Source organism: Macaca nemestrina, chromosome 18 (genome assembly GCF_043159975.1).
Source record: "Macaca nemestrina isolate mMacNem1 chromosome 18, mMacNem.hap1, whole genome shotgun sequence".
NCBI lineage: Eukaryota > Metazoa > Chordata > Mammalia > Primates > Cercopithecidae > Macaca > Macaca nemestrina.
This window is the reverse complement of record NC_092142.1, coordinates 65,746,561-65,767,161: the sequence shown is the minus strand read 5'-3', so window position 1 is coordinate 65,767,161 and position 20,601 is coordinate 65,746,561. Positions and strand designations below refer to the sequence as shown.

The window sequence follows — 20,601 nt, the reverse complement described above, 5'->3', positions numbered from 1 at the left end:
TTTTTTTGGTCTTTTGTTTTTTTTTTGAGACGGACTCTCATTCTGTCACCCAGGCGGGAGTGCACTGGCACAATCTCAGCTCATTGCCACCTCTACTTCCTGGGGTTCACGCAATTCTCCTGCCTCAGCCTTCCAAGTAGCTGGGATTACAGGCGAGTGTCACGATGCCTGGCTAATTTGTTTTGTACTTTTAGTAGAGATGGGGTTTCACCATGTTGGACAGGCTGGTCTCGAACCCCTGACCTCAAGTGATTCACCTGCCTCAGCCTCTCAAAGTGTTGGGATTACAGGTGTGAGCCACCATGCCTGGACCCTATATTACTGTAGTTTTAAAGGCACCAGGACCAAGGATTGCTGTCTACTGAGCATTTGGGCACTTTTTGGTTTAGATTACTAAATTTTGCATTCTATTTAGAATTCATAGCTGTCACCTTCAAGATCTTCTTGATGTGTCTGTTTCTACAGCTGTGCTGATGGTCGTTATTAGATGGTAACTAGCTTCATTCACTTCTTTTCTCAGATCACACGCGCTGCAATGTGTGGATTCTGGATGGAGACTTGTACCACAAAGGCCTGCTGAAATTTGCAGTTTCTGCTGAATCCTTGCCAGAGACCCTCGTCATTTTTGTTGCAGACATGTCTAGACCTTGGACTGTGATGGAATCTCTGCAGAAATGGGCTAGTGTTTTACGTGAGCACATTGATAAAATGAAAATTCCACCAGAAAAAATGAGGGAGCTGGAACGGAAGTGTGAGTAAAATATAATTTTCTTAATTGGGAAATTCACTAGTCTCTTTAGATGGTTTGAATCACCTTCCTTTTCCCAATCCTAGAGGCTTCCCTTGCTTTGTGGTTTTGTTTTGTTTGCACCATTCATTTAAGAGTTCCTCTTGTAAACTTAGTAGTCAAAAGTATTCAAAGCAGTCTGTAACTCAAGTGTCACAAGTTGAAGAAAACAAATAAATATTTATTATCTTCATTGGTTTCCGTTTCAAATAAGAGTTCTTCCCTCACTCCCCAAAATGTGTTAAGTTCTGTGGATCTCTGAGCTTTTCTGTTACTCTGTGTCTGCAGAGTTAACATCAGAGGATGTGAGGGTTTGCTGTGGTCTGTGCAGCTTGAGTTCACTACCCTGGAATTCCATTAAGGCCCTATGGACCCTCATGTTGGCAGGCTTAGAGGAAGTCCTAAAAAAGACAAAGCTTTCAGCTCCTTAGTTCATTTTGGAATCCAGCAAAATATCATTTTAATTAGAAATAGGAGGTTCTTTTTTTTTTTTTTTTTTTTTTGGTAGTTAACATGAAAGGTTATTTTGGACTAAGGACATCCAAGCCCTTTTGACAACAAATAACTTTCAAATTAAAGGAAGTTTGTTTGGGTTTTTTTTTTTTTTTCCTTAATGTGGTTCAGAAGCTTGTTTTTCCTTTCCCTTGCTTCTGTGCAGTTACATCATCTTCTGTCCACTTGCCAGGGAAATGGGAGGGGCAGGGGCTAGAGCCATGGCAGCAGCAGCAGCAGCCGTCCTGGCCAGGGCAAGCTTCACCCAGCCTGGCATATTTCCACAGGATGACATCACCCCCTCTAGTGAATTAATGAGGGCTTCTGGGGTATGGCACTCAGGATCTTCACACTTAGTGGCGCAATGGTTCAGAAATTTTGATGTGCTTTTTAAATCAAATTTCTCGCAGTGTGTTTTCTATCCTGTCCTTCATCTTGCTTCTGTCCCACGTTGGCTAAAACAGTGAGTTTAACATTTCATTTTTCGGCTTGTTGTGCATGTGTATATTTCCCTAGTCACCCGCATGTGTACTACTGTGATTGTTATGCAGCTCAGCTCATGTGTCTTCAACCACTGACCTTTCTAGATAATGCGTCTTTTTCTCTGAAATAGAGCCCTTAAGGACAACTTCTCTGAATAGTTCTGAGTCTGAAGACCTGCTTTCATCCACTGCACAGACAGCTTTGTACCCAGATGAGTGGGCTAATGCACTGGCGACTTCAGTTCTCTGAAGCTGTTTTCTTAGAGTGATAACCTTGTAGAGATTTGTTAAGACAGAAAAGAGATTGAGCCAAGGATATTGTTTTTTCCCAGATAGGGAAAGCGTCTGCCCTATACTATACCAGGTACCGGCTACTGTTCTAGGTGCTGGAGACACAGTAAATAAAATGCCTCCCCCTGGGGAGCTCAAATTTCCTTGAAACACTGAATTTATTTTGTGGTTTAGTCATTGATGGCTGTTATTTAGGATTAGATTCAGCTGCATGTGACATAAAACCTGAGCTAACATAATGGCTTAAACAAGACTGAGGGCTATTCTCTCCTGTAAATGAAATCTAGAGTTGTAGGTAGTTGAGGACTGGAAAGTAGCCCTGGGAAGACAGCTGGAGGACCTTGCTCCTTTGTACTTACTGCTTTGTCATTTCTAGGGTGTGGTTCACTTCCTCCTGACAGAGCTCTAGCCTTCACATCCGTGTTCCAGTCAGCAGGATGGAGGAAGAGTAATGCAGGGCTGCAGGGGCTGCTGCCTTTTAAGGAGGCTGGGATGTGTAACCTTTACTTTGGGTTGCCATGTGTTCTAAATACCAGTTCAGTTGGTTATAAGGAGGAAGAGGAGAGAGGACACCGTAGGGCAGCTAGCAATTGCTGGAACCATGTCTCATGACTCTGGTTGGCTTTCCATTGGCCTCTCTGCTGTCACCACCCCTTCTCAGATGTTTGGAATGGTAGCCACGTCTTTGTGTTGTATGTTGGAGGAGGCTTTGTTAGTACTGGGTTTAGGTTACATTTTAATAAAGCAGTTGGCTATCCTCTTGCCCAGAGAACTCTTCCTTTCCAGATTAATTGGACTCTAGATATTGTATGGAATGCTGTTATTCAACCTAGTTTCCAGTCCAACACCAGTCTCCAGTCTTTGATTTTGGAAAGCGGCTCCATGGCTGGCCATTCTCTTTTAGGGTTAGGTTCCCCGTGGGTTTGTATGTGTGGCAGCTGTTTGGCTGCAGGGATCATCTGAGTGAGAGGGAATAGCCACCAGAAGGTGGTGCTTTTTTGTACTTCAGTCTTCTTGTTTTATATCTGTGGCTTTTCTTGTGCTTATGTAGGACTATGGGGTCTTCTCAGGACTCTGGAACCAATATATGAGGTAGGAGAGAAAAGTTGAGAGAGAAGCAGCAGCAGCAGTGAAGATACTCTTTGATCTTCTTGTACCCACTCCCATCTGATTGCAAAGGGAAGCCCCAGGTGGGCTGATGTCCCCTGCTGTGAAATACCATCTCACCATCTGGAGAGAAATTGTTAACACTGCAGTATGTGTATACCCAAGAAAAAATGCACGTTTTACTATCCAACTTACATCGTCCTTCCTCTTTTTAATACTGCCTTTTCACTCATGTTATGTACATTTGCTCTGCCTTCTAAATTGCTTTCTAAAATGCTAAGTTGGCCAGGCGCAGTGGCTCAATGCCTATAACCCCAGCAGTTTGGGAAGCTGAAGTGGGCCAGTTGGTTGAGCCCAAGAGTTCGAGACCAGCCTGGGCAACATGGCGAAACCTTGTCTGTACAAAAAATTAGCCAGTCATGGTGGTGCACACCTGTAGTCCCAGCTACTCAGAGGCAGACAAATTGAGTGAGCCCAGCAGGTTGAGGCTGCAGTGAGCCATGATGGTGCCACTGCCCTGCAGCCTGGGCAACAGAGCCAAGACCCTGTCTCAAAAAAAAAAATTAAATAAAATAAAATGCTAAGTTATTTAAAAATATGAATTTCCTACTGTTGTTGGGCAGCCACAATTAAGTCAGTCCTCTAGAGTGTGAATAATCTAACCTAGGGCTTCTGAACTATTTGCTCCTCATGGCACAGGTAAAGTACAGCAGAAAAGTTTACAGTGCACTTTTCAGAGTTTACTTTAAACTTTCAAAAGTTTACAGTGCATTACAGAGGTAATGGGGTGGAGGTTTGTAGAGCCAGCTATCTGAGCTGCCTGCCTCCACCTTCCCACCATAGCTTAGCTCACCTGTGAGCCTTTCTAGGCTCTGTGCTGCTCACTGTCTGGAAAGCCCTAGTTGAGTGCCTCATGAGATCTTGGGGCATTAGATCTTGCCCAGTTAAGCCATTGTATATTTTATTATTTGAAGATTTGTTAAAAGTGCTTTTAGAGAGAAAAATGTGAGAATATTTGATTCCTTTAAAGACCCTTCAGCAACCACGTTGAGTTCTTCTCTGTTTTTGTCCAAAATGGAGTAAGGGTCACTTGACTAGATTATTTATATTGACAGTGAAGTGTTTGTGTGTGTGTGTGTGTGTGTGTGTATTTTGAGACACAGTCTCACTGTCACCCAGCCTAGAGTGCAATGGCACGATTTTGGCTCACTGCAGCCTCCTCCTCCTAGGTTCAAGTGATTCTCCTGCCTCAGCCTCCCAAGTAGCTGGGATTACAGGTTCCTGCCACCACGCCTGGCTAATTTTTGTATTTTTAGTAGAGACAAAGTTTCACCATGTTGGCCAGGCTGGTCTTGAACTCCTGACCTCATGATCCACCCACCTCAGCCTGCCAAAGTGCTGGGATTACAGACATAAGCCACCGTGCTCAGCCTGACAGTGAAGTTATATGAATGAGCTTAATTAAAGAGATGCTGTAGAGATGAAATATCACATCTGCACTGTAGGGTTTAATCAGTTAGTTTTCAGTTTGCTCACTATGATATGAAAGACAAAGAGCTCTCAGAGATAATTTCAGAAGCTCATATAATAGTAACCTCAAATCTTTGTAAATAGAAACTCATGGTTTCGCCATGTTGCCCAGGCTGGTCTCGAACTCTTGGGCTCAACCAACTGGCCCACTTCAGCTTCCCAAACTGCTGGGGTTATAGGCATTGAGCCACTGCGCCTGGCCAACTTAGCATTTTAGAAAGCAATTTAGAAGGCAGAGCAAATGTACATAACATGAGTGAAAAGGCAGTATTAAAAAGAGGAAGGACGATGTAAGTTGGATAGTAAAACGTGCATTTTTTCTTGGGTATACACATACTGCAGTGTTAACAATTTCTCTCCAGATGGTGAGATGGTATTTCACAGCAGGGGACATGTTTGAAACCTGTTCTGTGGGTAAAGAGAAGTAGGTAGGACCTTTCTCTAGGTCCACTTCAGTCCTGTTATTTTAATTTACTTAGCATGTTGGTGAGAGTAAAAGGCTTTTGATCCTTCAGTCTAACTGGACTTAGAAGGGTAGAGCTGACCTGTTTTCTTCTCTGTCTCAAGGTAGCTTTAACTGTTGCATTTTTTGTTCTCTGGCCCAATATGAGAGTCTTGAAGTGCCCACATAAAGGTGCAGAGCTGTGGACTTTGTGGTCACTTGGCTTAACTGAGGCTCGGACCATTGTCACCTTAATGGCCTTCCTTAGCTGGATTAGTGAACATTGTATGCCAATAAGTGGATGTTGTACCACTGACCCTTTCTTGTGTTAGGCAGGAATAGGCCATGAACACTGCACAAGTGACTTGGGATCCCCAGAAGATAAGACTGAGTTCACAAGAGTGAGGATAATAAGGAATTACATCTGGTGCTGGGCAAGAGCAGCCTGGTTACTTAGTGCTGACAGACTTCAGCTGTGTGGAAACAGCATGTTCTTAATAAAATTCGAATTGTTTCATTAACCTTTTTTTTTTTTTGAGACGGAGACTCATTGTGTCATCAGGCTGGAGTGCAGTGGTGTGATCTCGGCTCACTGCAATCTCCGACTCCCTAGTTCAAGTGAGTCTCCTGCCTCAGCCTCCCGAGTAGCTGGGATTACAGGCACGCGCTACCACACCCAGCTAATTTTTGTATTTTTAGCAGAGACGGGGTTTCACCATGTTGGCCAGGATGGAAGCTTTTTTTTTTTTTGAGATGGAGTCTGTCGCCCAGGCTGGAGTGTGGTGGCGCAATCTCCACTCACTGCAAGCTCCGCCTCCCGGGTTCACGCCATTCTCCTGCCTCAGCCTCCCGTGTGGCTGGGACTACAGGCGCCCGCCACCGCGCCCGGCTAATTTTTGTATTTTTAGTAGAGACGGGGTTTCACCGTTGTTAGTCAGGATGGTCTCGATCTCCTGACCTCGTCATCCGCCCATCTCGGCCTCCCAAAGTGCTGGGATTACAGGCGTGAGCCACTGCTCCCGGCCTTTTTTTTTTTATATATAGTCTTACTTTGTTGCCCAGACTGGAGTACAGTGGCGCAAGAGCAATCTCCACCTCCCAGGTTTAGGCTATTCTCGTGCCTTAGCACGAGTCCCCAAATAGCTGGGACTATAGGTGCACTATCACCCCCAGCTAATTTTTGTATTTTTAGTACAGATGGGGTTTTGCCATGTTGGCCAGGCTGGTCTCGAACTCCTGACCTCAGGTGAACCACCCACCTCAGCCTCCCAAAGTACTGGGATTACAGGCATGAGCCAACTGTGCCCAGTTTATTAAGCGTTTCTAATGGACTGTGATGAGTATTGTAAGTTATAGCTGTTTCTAATGGTTGGCTATGTTGAAGTAACACAGTTCAACTCTTCTGATATTTTGAAAATGTAAGATACATAAGAAAAGTGGCTTTCTTCATGGTAAGAACTATTGAAACCTTAGAATTTTTTAAAAACGTGTTTAAGGGCCAGACATAGTGGCTCAAGCCTGTAATCCCATAATCCCAGCACTTTGGAAAGCCGAGATAGCAGGATCTCTGGAGCCCAAGAGTTTGAGACCAACCTGGCAACATAAGAAGATCCCACTTCTACAAAAATTTAAAAATTAGCTGGGCGTGGTGGCACATGCCTTTAGTCCCAGCTACTTGGGAAGCTGAAGTGGGAAGATCACTTGAGCTCACAAGATGGTGGTATCTCTCCACACTGCACTTCAGCCTGGGCAACAGAGCCAGACTTTGTCTCAAAAAAAAGGAGAAAAAAAACCTGTTCAGGAGTTTGGTGCAATTAAAGATGCCCAGGGGAATGTCTTTGCTGCCCTGATGTTATAAAGCTCACACTGAATATGTCAGAATCAGCATTTTGTATCACCATCCCCAAATCCTTGATTTTGCAGTTGGATGTGACTAGGAAGTTTGTCACACACAACTGCATGTGTGTTTTGTGCTTGTTACTGCCTTCTTTTCAGTGTTCTAAAGCTAACATGTATTTTTATTTATGTGCATGTAATTTCTTTTCCCTTTTTCCCCCAGTTGTGAAAGATTTTCAAGACTATATGGAACCTGAAGAAGGTTGTCAAGGTTCACCACAGAGGAGAGGACCTCTGACCTCAGGCTCCGATGAAGAAAATGTTGCCCTGCCTCTGGGTGACAATGTGCTGACTCATAACCTGGGGATCCCGGTGTTGGTGGTATGCACAAAGGTGCGTGCTAGGGGGTTGTTGGCTTGGCTGGGTTCGGGTAGTGAACAGTCACCATCTGCAAGAAAGTTTGAGAAACTATTGAGATTTTTTTCCCAAGGGAGAGTTGGGCTTATTTGGGATTCGTTAAGGTACATTGAATATGTCAAGACAGAAAAAATTATCATGTAAATTGAAAATTTAAATGCAGGAAACATGACTAGTCAGTTTACTCATGGCCTAGGGTTAATGTCTCTGAAGCACTGTTGACTTTCAAACTTAGAACTCACAGCAGTTGGCCAGTTGCAGTGGCTCACACCTGTAATCTCAGCACTTTGGGAGGCTGAGGGGGCGGATCACGAGGTCAGGAGATGGAGACCATCCTGGCTAACAGTGAAACCCCATCTCTACTAAAAATACAAAAAATTAGCCAGGCGTGGTGGTGGGCGCCTGTAGTCCCAGCTACTTGGGAGGCTGAGGCAGGAGAATGGTGTGAACACAGGAGGCGGAGCTTGCAGTGAGCCGAGATCACGCCACCGCACTCCAGCCTGGGTGATAGAGCAACACTCCGTCTCAAAAAAAATAAATTAAAAAGAACTCACAGCAGTTTTCTTAAGTCTGTTTAAATCAGTTGATGTGGTCCAAACTGATGGTGGAAAAATAGAATGATGAGGTAGGAATAGAAATTAAGTTCAGTCATGCCAGGCATGGTGGCTCACGTAATCCCAGCACTTTGGAAGGCTCAGGTGGGTGGATCATTTGAGGTCAGGCGTTCAAGACTAGTCTGGCCAACATGGTGAAACTCTGTCTCTACTAAAATACAAAAATTAGCCGGGCTTGGTGGCAGGCGCCTGTAAATCCCAGCTACTCGGGCTGAGGCAGGAGAATTGCTTGAGCTGGGAGGCTGAGGTTACAGTGAGCTGAGGTGGCGCCACTGCACTCCATCCTGGGCGACAGAGTGAGACTATGTCTCAAAAAAAACAAAAAGAAAAAAAAAAAAACTAAGTTCAGTCATAGAGAAATAAAGTTGTATCTCTTATATGAGGAAAAACAATAGGTTTTAAAACTTTTGTTTTTTTTTTGAGATGGAGTTTCGCTCTTGTTGCCCAGGCAGAGTGCAGTGGTGCCATCTCGGCTCACTGCAACTTCTGCCTTCCCAGTTCAAGTGATTCTCCTGCTTCAGCCTCCTGAGTAGCTGGGATTACGGGTGCCTGCCACCACGCCCGGCTAATTTTGTATTTTTATTAGAGATGGGGGTTTCTCCATGTTGGTCAGGCTGGTCTCAAACTCCCAACCTCAGGTGATCTGCCTGCCTTGACCTCCCAGAGTGCTGGAATTACAAGCATAAGCCACCACGCCTGGCCACATTTGGGGTTTTAAAAGTACTTTATTTCCAGTCAGAGCCATCATGTTACCCAATTATAGTGTGCCATTCTCATCCTGTTCTTGAGAATGGAGCCCTGTGGAGTGGAGTGCACAACTGTGTGCACTGGGCCTGTCTCCTGATGGGAACTTGTTTGATGTTTAGAACAAACTATTAGGTGATCAGGCCTGTTACATCTTCACTCTACGGATAAAAAAAAAACTGAGGCCCAAGATGAACGAGAAAAATCTCCAGTTCTTTTTTACTCTTCTCTAATTAATGCTTGGACCCTGAGCTATGGCTTTCTTCTTTGGAGCCCCAGTACTTTATTTCTGAAGAATGCGGTGTTCCCATCATCAGCAGGCAATGAGGCAAAAAGGTGACTCTGTCTGTCTTCCCTGCAGTGTGATGCGGTGAGTGTCTTGGAAAAGGAGCACGATTACAGGGATGAGCATTTGGACTTTATCCAGTCACACCTGCGGAGGTTCTGCCTTCAGTGTATCCTTTGGGCGCTGTGTGGGGCCTGGGTCACAGGCTTTCTTCCAAATGGGGCATCTTCAAAGAGATAAAGCACCTCCCGAACTCAAAATAGTGTTCTGCCAGAGAGCTTTGTATGTATCTTTTTAGTAGGTTTATGTTTTACTGTGTTGGAGTTTTAGGTTTATTAACTTGTGTCTACCTTTGATCATGCATTTGTTTGTTTGTTTGTTTGTTTGTTTTAAGACAGTGTTTCACCACTTTGGCCAGGCTAGTCTCAAATTCCTGACCTCAAGTGATCCACCCACCTCAGTCTCCCAAAGTGCTGGGATTATAGCTGTTAGCCACTGTGCTTGGCGTATTTTTTAATTGTTTTTCTAAGACGAAGTCTGCGCTGTCACCCAGGCTGGAGTGCAGTGGTGCAATCTTAGCTCTCTGCATCGTTGTGCTCCTGGGTTCAAGCAATCCTCCTGCCTCAGCCTCTTGAGTACCTGGGACTGCAGTTGTGCACCACCACATCCAGATTTTTTGTTTGTTTTGAGACAGAGCTTCACTCTTGTCATCCAAGCTGGAGTGCAATGGCATGATCTCAGCTCACTGCAACCTCCATCTCCTAGGTTCAAGTGATTCTCCTGCCTCAGCCTCCCGAGTAGCTGGGATTACAGGTATGAGCCACCACACCTGACTAATTTTTGTACTTTTAGTAGAGATGGGGTTTCACCATGTTGGCCAGGCTAGTCTTGAACTCCTGACTTCATGTGATCCACCCACCTCGGCTGCCTCAAAATGCTGGGATTACAGGCTTGAGCCACCACGCCCGGCCATCTGGATAATTTTTGTATTTTTAGTAGAGATAGGGTTTTAGCATGTTGGCCAGGCTGTTCTCGAATTCCTGACCTCAAGTGATCTGCCCGCCTCGGCCTCCCAAAGTGCTGGGATTACAGGCGTGAGCCACCGCCTCCACCCACTTTTATTAATGCTGTGCATTTGATAAGCCTTCGTATTAAGAATTTAATGTGATCATTTTATCATCAAATTACTTTTATCATACTGTCTTAGAAATATTTTTTTGTTTTGAAACGGAGTCTTGCTCTGTCACCCAGGCTGGAGTGCAGTGGCACAATCTCGGCTCACTGCAAGCTCCGCCTCCTGGGTTCACGCTATTCTCCTGCCTCAGCCTCCCGAGTAGCTGGGACTACAGGTGCCTGCCACCATGCCTGGCTAATTTTTTTTTAATTTTTAGTAGGGACGGGGTTTCACTGTGTTAGCCAGGATGGTCTCGATCTCCTGACCTCGTGATCTGCCCGTCTTGGCCTCCCAGAGTGTTGGGATTACAGGCGTGAGCCACCGTGCCCAGCAGAAATATTTTTAAACTTTGCTTTTATGTAGAAAAGGTCAATTACCAAACAGGGTATTGTTTTATAGGCCACTGGTGTTTCCCATATGTTTGTGTTTCATGCTGTGCATGATAGAGAGGTGGTAGTGTCTGTAGTCTTTTGAGTCCTGTTACTGTAAAAGGCCAATAGCAGCTGGTGCCATGGTTCCACACCCTGGGGTGGAGGTGAGAGATGAGTTCCTGCCACCTTTTTTGGGATGGCCCATTAGCCTTTTGGCACCCATCCCTCAAAAAATGGGGTTAGTGATAAAATTTGGTCACATGTAAGCATCTGCCTGGGAAGGAATCTGTGTACCTTGATATTCTGAGATTGTTTTCCTGGGCTAACCACAGAGCCAGTACTTGACTTCTTAGAGAGTAATTTGTGGTATCAAGACAACAATTTACATGTTAAAAAATAAACTGCACAGCCCACTAGCATCAACATAGCTTTATGCTTTTGACTTGGTTCATCTGCTACTATGACCTTTTTACTTATTTATTTATTATTTTTTACCAGTTTGCAATATGCATATGTAATACTATAAGCGTTTTAGTTTTTAAAATTGTAACGCTTTCTGTTACTCATGTATTGATTAAAAACTGATCAACCTATGAGTAGTACTTTGAGGTTATATGTGTTTGATTTTGTCTCCTCCTGCAGTGAATTGATTTTTCTTAAGCAGATTGATTAGATGGAGCTGCCTTGATTTACACATCAGTGAAAGAAGAGAAAAACCTCGACTTGTTGTATAAGTATATTGTTCATAAAACATACGGTTTCCACTTCACCACACCTGCCTTAGTTGTGGAAAAGGATGCCGTTTTTATGTGAGTTATTTTGAGATGATGCTTTGAAACTCTTCTTTTTACAGTACATTTGCTTTTTACATTTTACCCCTTCAAGGAAGGTGCCTTCTGTCTGTGTCTTCTATAGCCAGCTCTCTCACTGCACCTTCTCTCTCTGCTCCTTTCCGAATTATGAGGCATTTGCCTGAGGGAAGTGGGTGGTGTGGTCAGGGGTGCTGCCTTTCTTCATCAAGAGCAAGTTGCCAAAACCTAAGCTAGCGATTTTTGGCACTCACTGTCAACTCTGGTAAAATACTGGCTGGGGAGGGAATATAGGGAATTGTGCTTGGGGGATCCTGAATGTCTTCTGTTAAAACGCCTGCTTTATCTGTGTGTTGGCAGGGATGATTGCAAACATCCTCTCAGCATCTCTGTCAGCATGGGCTTTGGCTATACTAAGTGCTTACTGTGTTTCTGGCATTTCACATTTTGGGAGCCACTGGAGTTGATTGTCCTCGATAGAGACTTGGATACCTGTTTTCCCAACCTGGTGTCTTTCTCTCACTGGAGAATCATAGTGTTGCTGGATGCATAAATGTGAAGCTGTGGTCTCTGACAGGAATTGTGTTAGCAGATTGATGTTCAGGCTTCAGTATCCTCCTGACTTAAAAAACAATTACATTATTCATTCAGGAAACCTTACTCAGCACCCACTAGGTGCTCAGGTTCTCTGCAAGGGACACAGAAATGAATGATACGTGTTCCTCGCACATGGCACTGTAGAGGGGACACACACAGCTGAAGAAGGGAAGGGCAGTGATGGGGTTATGGAGGAAGTATGGCAGGGAAGGTGGGAGGGTGATGCTGGAAGACAAGTGGTAGATCCCACGCGGACTGGAAAGAATTGCAATAGGGGAAGCCGGCGAGTGCAGTCTGTGAGAGGCTGGAAATGCGAAAGCCAGGAGCTGTCAGGGAACTGGGTTGCCTCCTGCATAGTCAAGGAGAGTGTCACTCAGGCTAATCATAGATGGCATACCTACAGGCTTGGGCTGATTTTAGAGACTTGTTCAGAGCAGTCAGGCAGGTGCCAAAGGCACAAGCCCAGTGAGAGGTGTGTTTTTGGAATCACTTGGTATCCAAATCACATGTCATCCCTAGGAGCAAGGAGACCGGTTGATTTTGGGGCTGGTCTGGAATGAAGAAGCATCTCTGAGCTTACAAAGGCTGCATGGCCCACGGCAGTATCTCAGTCATGCACTATCCCTTTGCACATTTGGTCCTGTTGGTTACTTCTCTGTTGACTGGCAAAATCAGCAAGGATATTGGGGTGGAGCACCCTGGCTAAGTACCCTCTTGATTATAGAGCTATGGAGTAGAAGTCAGATGGAGAATGAAAGGCCTGTGAGAACAATCAGTCAGTTGCCATCTTTCAGAGCTGCTTGAGTTCAAAAGTGTGTCATACAGGACATTTTACCATTGCTACCTTTAAGGGATTCAGGTGGGAACCCTAGGCTGTGGCTTCACATAATGGAACTTGGGTGCCATCCTACCTGTGATGTTGAGCTGTCCAGCACTGGTGTAGGAACCTCAAGGACCGTGCTCCTCTGGTTTGGGGCCTAGGATAAACATAGGCCCTGCATGCCACTTGGTTCTAGGACACATTTTCCCATGCAAGCAAAGTTAATGAACCAGTCCACAAGATAACCGTTGCAAGAATTCTTAGAGAAACAACCTGCAGGAGGGGAGCCATGACAGAGCCCAAGAAAACCATCCCATCCCGAGCTCTGCCTTCTGTGCTGCTCTCACACAGTGGGGTCTGAACAGGACCCCACTGTGTCCTTGCTCTTCTAGGTGGAGTTGTGGGAGAGTGCTAAATGCTTTGAGTGGGGCAGCCTGTGGAGTCAGATCTCGTACTGGCTCCATAGACCTTGGGCCGGTGAACTCCGTGTGGAGCAGGACCTGCAATGTTGTTCTGATGATTATATCCACAGTGTATTTTGGCACATCTGCCAAAAGCTACAAACAGCCCCCAATAACTACATACTGTATCTTATGGGAAGGGTCCTACCGAGGAGTCCTGAATGTGATCTGAGTATGCTCTAAGGCAACCCCAGAAAAAGCAATTCAGTCCCTCTCTCTTTGCCTTTAGACCTGCAGGCTGGGACAATGAAAAGAAAATAGCTATTTTACATGAAAATTTTACAACCGTGAAGCCAGAAGATGCATATGAAGACTTTATTGTGAAACCTCCTGTGAGAAAGGTAGTCAAAGACAATTGCTTTAAGGGCTTAGGGCTGGGCATGGTGGCTCACACCTGTAATCCCAGCACTTTAGGAGGCCAAGGCGGGCAGATCACATGAGGTCAGGAGTTTGAGACAGCCTGGCCAACATGGCGAAACCCTGTCTCCACCAAAAATACAAAAATTAGCCAGGTATGGTGGCAGGCGCCTGTAATCCCAGCTACTTGGGAGGCTGAGGCATGAGAATCGCTTGAACCTGGGAGGCAGAGGTTGCAGTGAGCCCAGATTGCACCACTGCACTCCAACCCTGGCAACAGAGCGAGACTCCATATCAAAAAAAAAAAAAAGAAAAAGGGTTTAGGTGTTTTTTAATGCAAAAAGAAACCTATAAAGATGGGGCGTGGTGGCTCATTCCTGTAATACCAGCAGTTTGGGAGGCTGAGGCAGGAGAATTGCTTGAACCCTGGAGGCGGAGGTTGCAGTGAGCCGAGATCATGCCACTGTACTCCAGTGTGGGCGACAAGAGCGAGACTCTGTCTCAAAAACAAAACAAAACAAAAAACTATAAAGAAACAGGTCTTACACACTGTGTAGTTTGTAGGGGTTGGTGGGGAGTAGTAAGTCCCAGGGCCTTTTGTTGATTTTTTTTTTTTTTTGAGACGGAGTCTCGCTCTGTCACCCAGGCTGGAGTGCAGTGGCCAGATCTCAGCTCACTGCAAGCTCCGCCTCCTGGGTTTACACCATTCTTCTGCCTCAGCCTCCCAAGTAACTGGGACTACAGGCGCTCGCCACCTCGCCCGGCTAGTTTTTTTTTTGTATTTTTTAGTAGAGACAGGGTTTCACCGTGTTAGCCAGGATGGTCTCGATCTCCTGACCTCGTGATCCGCCCATCTCGGCCTCCCAAAGTGCTGGGATTACAGGCTTGAGCCACCGCGCCCGGCCCTTGTTGATCTTTAAATGAGGTCTGATGTTATGTAAATGGCTCGGGGCTGGTGGGCAGGAGTGATGGAATGCCCACCTGGAGTTAGTGGTGTTTCCCATTAAGTCCTGCCAGTGCTGCTGTTGCCTCTGGATTACTGTTATTGGATCCCCTCATGTGATGTCCTGCAGACCCTGAGGTGTTTAGAACCCGCCAGACTTAAAAACGCCAGTTGGCTACATGCCACAGCTGGTTTTGGGAGAGGTCTGTGCCAGGCTAGAAAAATGTTACTCTGCAGTCTCAGCAGGGATCCCCCAGACCTGTGTCAAAGCCTGAGCCTCAGACTCTCCTTTTGGCATGAAGTTTGACAGTGGTTGGGAGTATTCTTGGCCTGTGGCCACACATGTGTATGTTTCTTCACAGCTGGTCCACGACAAAGAGTTGGCAGCAGAAGATGAGCAGGTGTTCCTAATGAAGCAACAGGTAAGAAGACCAGTGAGGTTAGAACAGAGGCCTTCTCATATATGAAATGCCAGTTCCTAGGGTGGGATTGGAGGTGTCTGCATGTGGGGATTCACAAAGAGCTTGCAGTGGTAGAGGGGTTGGGACCAGGTCTCATTCCCTCCTATTTCTAGGATTAGTTGGGGATGGACCACTTTCCTTAGCAGATCACCTGCCTGCCTTGCAGACTCCTACAGGAATAGTAGGATTCGTGTCTTTTAAGTGCTTTCTTTGGAAACGCGGTTTTCTGGCATAATACTTCCTATGTTGACAGTTTACCAAGTAACCTGACTACACTTCCATTATTTCTTTCTTTTTATTTATTTACTTTTAATTTAAGTTCTAGGGTACATGTGCACAACGTGCAGGTTTGTTTAATTTAAGTTCTAGGGTACATGTGCACAACGTGCAGGTTTGTATACGTATACATGTGCCATGTTGGTGTGCTGCACCCATCCATTATTTCATGTAGCCTCACACAGCCCTGTACATAAAGGCAGGTGATGCCCATTTTGCAGGTGAGGAGAGTAACTTCCCCAAGCCGACGGTTTAGAATGCAAACTTCACATTTCTCTAACCCAGATTATTGTTAGATTTGTCCTGGGTCTACCTATCATCTGCCCAGTGGTATAGGCAGGTCAGCAGCAGGTTTTGATGGTTCTTTTTCCAACTGTTTCCTTCTTTTTCCAACCTTTTCCTTTCTGTCCCTTGCTTGCTTCCTGAGCTTCAAAACTGGTTACTTGGAGTATTTTTTTTCACCATGCACCAAACTGCTCAATTAAAATTTTTTGCATTTGTAGTATAAAACCTAGGACTTAGTTGTTGTTAATAGTGCCCTCTAGTGGAGTACTTGTAGTAAGTTTTTCTCTAGGCCTTGGTTAATGGCCAGTTTGTCCCTCTCTTTGCAGTCACTCCTTGCCAAGCAGCCAGCCACGCCCACGAGAGCTTCTGTGAGTACCTTACACTAAACAGAGGGTCAAGGCCCAGTGTTGCAGGTGTCGTCAAACTTTATACCATTATTTGTGAGAGCTTATATTTGTGTGGGTTTTGTGTTTTCAGTGGGAATTTGGTTTCCCTAAAGACCCGTGACCAGAAACATAAAAGAAACTCAAGATGTTTCTGGTGAAAGAATGCAACTCTGGGAATTAGGGTGAGCTGGCTTTGTTATCTGGATGTCTTTCAGGAGAAACAGATCCAGAAAGGGCTTGAGTTGAGGGCATACTGCCAGTCCTGTACCATAGCCTATGAAAAATATCCTGCAGAAGCATGTCGCCATTTGTGGCATATGTATTTTTTGTTATTGTTATGCCTGTGTGTGACCTTAGCTGCTTTTGAACTTAGGAATCTCCTGCAAGAGGACCCTCTGGCTCTCCAAGGACTCAGGGTCGGGGAGGGCCAGCCAGTGTGCCTAGCTCCTCCCCAGGCACGTCAGTAAAAAAGCCGGACCCAAACATCAAAAGTATGTATTCCTCAAAAGTATGTCTCTTTGGAGAGTAGTTTAGTTTCAGACCTGAGCCCTGCAGGGGCTGTGTGGCTGAGTCTATAAGGTGGAGACTCATGGAAGCCAGGCTATTCTCTTCCTCATTAAGGGCTACTTTTCATTTCCCCCATTCCAGAGGAAGAAGGTCTGTGGTAGACAGAGACCAGGGCCTGTTCCTTTGTTGGAATTGGTAGCCCATGCACCTGGCTCTGGGTGAGACCTCACTTAGGCCCTGCACATTCCTTCAGAGAGGAATGCAAAATAATAACTTTATTTTATTTTTTTAGAGACAGGGTCTCAGTCTGTCACCTATCCTGTGGCACAGTCATGTGATCATAGCGCACTGCAGCCTCAAACTCCTGGGCTCAAGCAATCCTCCCACGTCAACTCCTGAGTAGCTGGGACTACAGGCGTGTGCCACCATGCCCAGCTAATTTTTTAAACTTCTATTGTAGGCCAGATGCAGTGCCTCATGCCTATAATCCTAGTACTTTGGGAGGCCAAGGTGGGAGGACTGCTTGAGCTCAAGAGTTGGAGACCAGCCTGGGCCAAATAGTGAGACCTCGCCTCTACAGAAAATTTCAAAATTAGCTGGGCATGATTGTGCTTGCCTCTAGTCCCAGCTACTCAAGTGGATGAAGCGGCAGGATTGCTTGAGCCCAGGGCATTGAGGCTGCAGTGAGCTGTGATTATGCCCCCGCACTCCAGCCAGGGTGACAGAGTGAGACTCTTTATTTTATTTTTTTTTGAGACGGAGTCTCGCTCTGCCGCCCAGGCTGGAGTACAGTGGCCGGATCTCAGCTCACTGCAAGCTCCGCCTCCCAGGTTTACGCCATTCTCCTGCCTCAGCCTCCCGAGTAGCTGGGAATACAGGCACCTGCCACCTCGCCCGGCTAGTTTTTTGTATTTTTAGTAGAGATGGGGTTTCACCGTGTTAGCCAGGATGGTCTCGATTTCCTGACCTCGTGATACGCCCGTCTCGGCCTCCCAAAGTGCTGGGATTACAGGCTTGAGCCACCGCGCCCGGCCAAGACTCCTTAAAAAAAAAAAAAAAGGTCGGGTGTGGTAACTCACGCCTGTAATCCTGTAATCTCAGCACTTTGGGAGGCTGAAGTGGGCAGATCACTTGAGGTCAGGAGTTTGAGACCAGCCTGGCCAACATGGTGAAACCTTCTCTCTACTAAAAATACACAAAGGAGCCAGGTGTGATGGTGGGTAGCTGCAATCCTAGCTACCTGGGAGGTAGAGGCAGGAGAATGGCTTGAACCCGGGAGGGTGAGGTTGCAGTGAGCCAAGATTGTGCCACTGCACTCCAGCCTGGGCAACAGAGCAAGACTCCATCTCAACAAAACACAAAAAAATTTACAAAAGGTGGGGGTCTCACTTATATTGCCGAGGCTGGTCTCAAGCTCCTAGCCTCAAGCAGTCCTACCCGCTTGGTCTCCCGAAATGATGGGATTACAGGCGTGAGCCACCACGCCTGGCCGAGGGAGTCACTTTAAAGTGTGTATTTTGAATCCTTAGCCTTGTTTCTCATGTTTATATTATTACTATTTATGAATTGTGGGGATTTTTTCCTCCTTCACTTCTCTTGTCAAGCTCAACTACTTTTCAGATTAAGTAGCTTTTATCCCAGTAACTTAGTGATACTCAGAGATACTGCCTGCAATGAAACCATTAAAAAACAGTTTTATTTAATGCTTGCATGTTTGATGGGTGTGTTCTATTCAGGATGTGAGCTTTTCACAGCAGGTTTGGAATGTTAAGTGCTCATGCGCCTTTGAAAAACACTGTCTCATGGACGGGGAGATGGAGTGGAGCACAGGTTATCTATTTTGCCCCCAAACAAGTGGGAAATGTAAACATGGTTCCACTTAGTAATCATGCTAAGTAGCCTCAGCGGTAGCAGTGTAAAGGCATCGGTAGCAGTGTAAAGGCATCGGAGCAAATGAATGTTATCAATATCCTAGGAAGCTGATAGCCACAAATGGCTAATGCCAAGCTGAGAACTAGGGTGTTTAATTTTGTTTAAGTCTTCCAGTTTATATGATGCTTTTTTTCCCCTTTAATTTTCCTTAGATAATGCTGCAAGTGAAGGGGTGTTGGCCAGCTTCTTCAACAGTCTGTTAAGTAAAAAGACAGGTTCTCCTGGAAGTCCTGGTGCTGGTGGGGTGCAGAGCACAGCCAAGAAGTCAGGTACAGAAGGGCCCTGGAGACCTGTGACTCTTGTGGTTGAGCAGTCTTGCAAGGATGGAGAGGCAGACACCTGCCCTGCCGACCCCACAGTGTCCTGAATAGCCAAGCAAGGAAGCAGGTCTTCACTTCCTACTGAGCAGTGTGCCATGCTTTCAGTGGGATTGCTGTACTACCATGCAGGTTTCCTTGGCACATTGCGAGTGGGATTTGTGTACATTAGGGTTCTTGGGAACTGGGTGTTGGGTGAGTTGAGATATAGCCTAAATTACATATGTGGCCGTGTTGTAGAACCTCTTCAGTAGAAGTCATGGTCCATGGAGGGTGTACCAGTGACTTTTTTTTTTTTTTTTTCTTTTTCCAAGATGGAGTTTTGCTCTTGTTGCTCAGGCTGGAGTGCAATGGCACGATCTCACCTCACTGCAACCTCCGCCTCCCAGGTTCAAGCGATTCTCCTGCCTCAGCCTCCCGAGTAGCTGGGATTACAGGTGCCCTGCCACCACGCCCAGCTAATTTTTTGTATTTTTAGTAGAGATGTGGTTTCATCATGTTGGCCAGGCTGGTCTTGAACTCTTGACCTCAGGTGATCCCTCCACCTCAGCCTCCCAAAGTGCTGGGATTACAGGTGTGAGCCACCGCCCCTGGCTGACAATTTTTGTTTTGTTTTGTTTTAATAGAGACGGAGTCTTGCTGTGTCGCCCAGGCTAAAGTGCAGTGGCGTGATCTCAACTCACTGCCAACCTCTGCCACCTGGGTTCAAGCAATTTTCTTGCCTCAGCCTCCCGAGTAGCTAGGACTACAGGCACGCGCCACCACATCTGGCTAATTTTTTTGTATTTTTAATAGAGATGGTGTTTCACTGTGTTGGCCAGGCCGTTCTCGAACTCCTGACCTCAGGTGATCCGCCTGCCTTGGCCTCCCAAAGTGCTGGGATTAGAGACGTGAGCCACGGCACCTGGCGTACTTTTAATTTTTTTAAATTATACTAAAGCCTTAGTTGTTCTGAACCAGTGATGTTTTATTTGTTCTATTTTTTTTTTTTTCTGTGACGCTTTGTAAGGATTTTGGTTTACTTCACTGCCCCCAGTTTTTCTGTGAACTAGAACCTGTGAACCCTCACTGTCTCACTGCAGAGTCAGGGCCTCCTCCTCCTCCCTGAAGCTCCTCACTTATCACATCCCCACCTCTGTGGCAGCCACCGCCTGTCCTTCCATGTAGGCAGGTAGGGCAGGTCTGTGTCTTGGAGATCTCTGAAACAAAACAAAACATGTTCCTTGGGAATTAACATTTTCCCAGGAAGCTGCAGGACATTTTTTTTTTGGATTGGAGCCTTGCTCTGTCGCCCAGGCTGGAGTGCAGTGGCATGATCTCGGCTCACTGCAGCCTCTGCTTCCCGGGTTCGAGCAGTTCTCCTGTCTTAGCCTCCCGGGTAGCTGGGGTTACAGGCGCCCACCACCATGCCTGGCTAATTTTTTTCTATTTTTAATAGAGATGGGGTTTCACCATATTGGCCAGGCTGGTCTTGAACTTCTGACCTTGTGATCCCCCTGCCTCAGCCTCCCAAGCTGGGATGACAGGCGTGAGCCACCACGCCCGGCGTGCTGGAGGACATTTTAAGGGGTCTTTGCTTTCCATTTTCCATTGGCTATAAGGTATGTTTATACAGTGTTTCCCTAATTGATGTCTTCAGGGCAGAGGAGACCCTCAGGAAATCACTCCATCCTTGGGGCAGCCTGGGCCTTCAGTGGCTTCCACATTCTAAGAAACTCAGAGTCTGGTCTAGTGACCCAGACTCTGGGCTGGTAGTATTCCCTACTGGGAAATAGGTGTCTATTTCTAGGCCCGTTAGTTTCTGACAGCAGAAAAACACAAGTACAGACTTGGTGCAGGATTGAATTATCTGGGTATAGTCTTATATTCTTATTGAA

At 46.0% G+C, this 20,601-nt stretch overlaps 1 protein-coding gene across 1 annotated transcript in view; it reads left to right on the top strand.

The window, feature by feature from the left end:
- Positions 1 to 20,601, top strand: part of LOC105491458 (dynein cytoplasmic 1 light intermediate chain 2) — a 33,136-nt gene that overhangs the window by 9,149 nt on the left and 3,386 nt on the right. Inside the window, exons 4-12 of the mRNA XM_011757945.3 lie at positions 521 to 751; positions 7,191 to 7,360; positions 9,104 to 9,197; positions 11,247 to 11,382; positions 13,490 to 13,601; positions 14,923 to 14,982; positions 15,909 to 15,950; positions 16,342 to 16,459; positions 18,560 to 18,676. Of these exons, the coding sequence (XP_011756247.1) occupies positions 521 to 751; positions 7,191 to 7,360; positions 9,104 to 9,197; positions 11,247 to 11,382; positions 13,490 to 13,601; positions 14,923 to 14,982; positions 15,909 to 15,950; positions 16,342 to 16,459; positions 18,560 to 18,676 (1,080 nt within the window). The remainder of the gene's footprint in view (positions 1 to 520; positions 752 to 7,190; positions 7,361 to 9,103; positions 9,198 to 11,246; positions 11,383 to 13,489; positions 13,602 to 14,922; positions 14,983 to 15,908; positions 15,951 to 16,341; positions 16,460 to 18,559; positions 18,677 to 20,601) is intronic.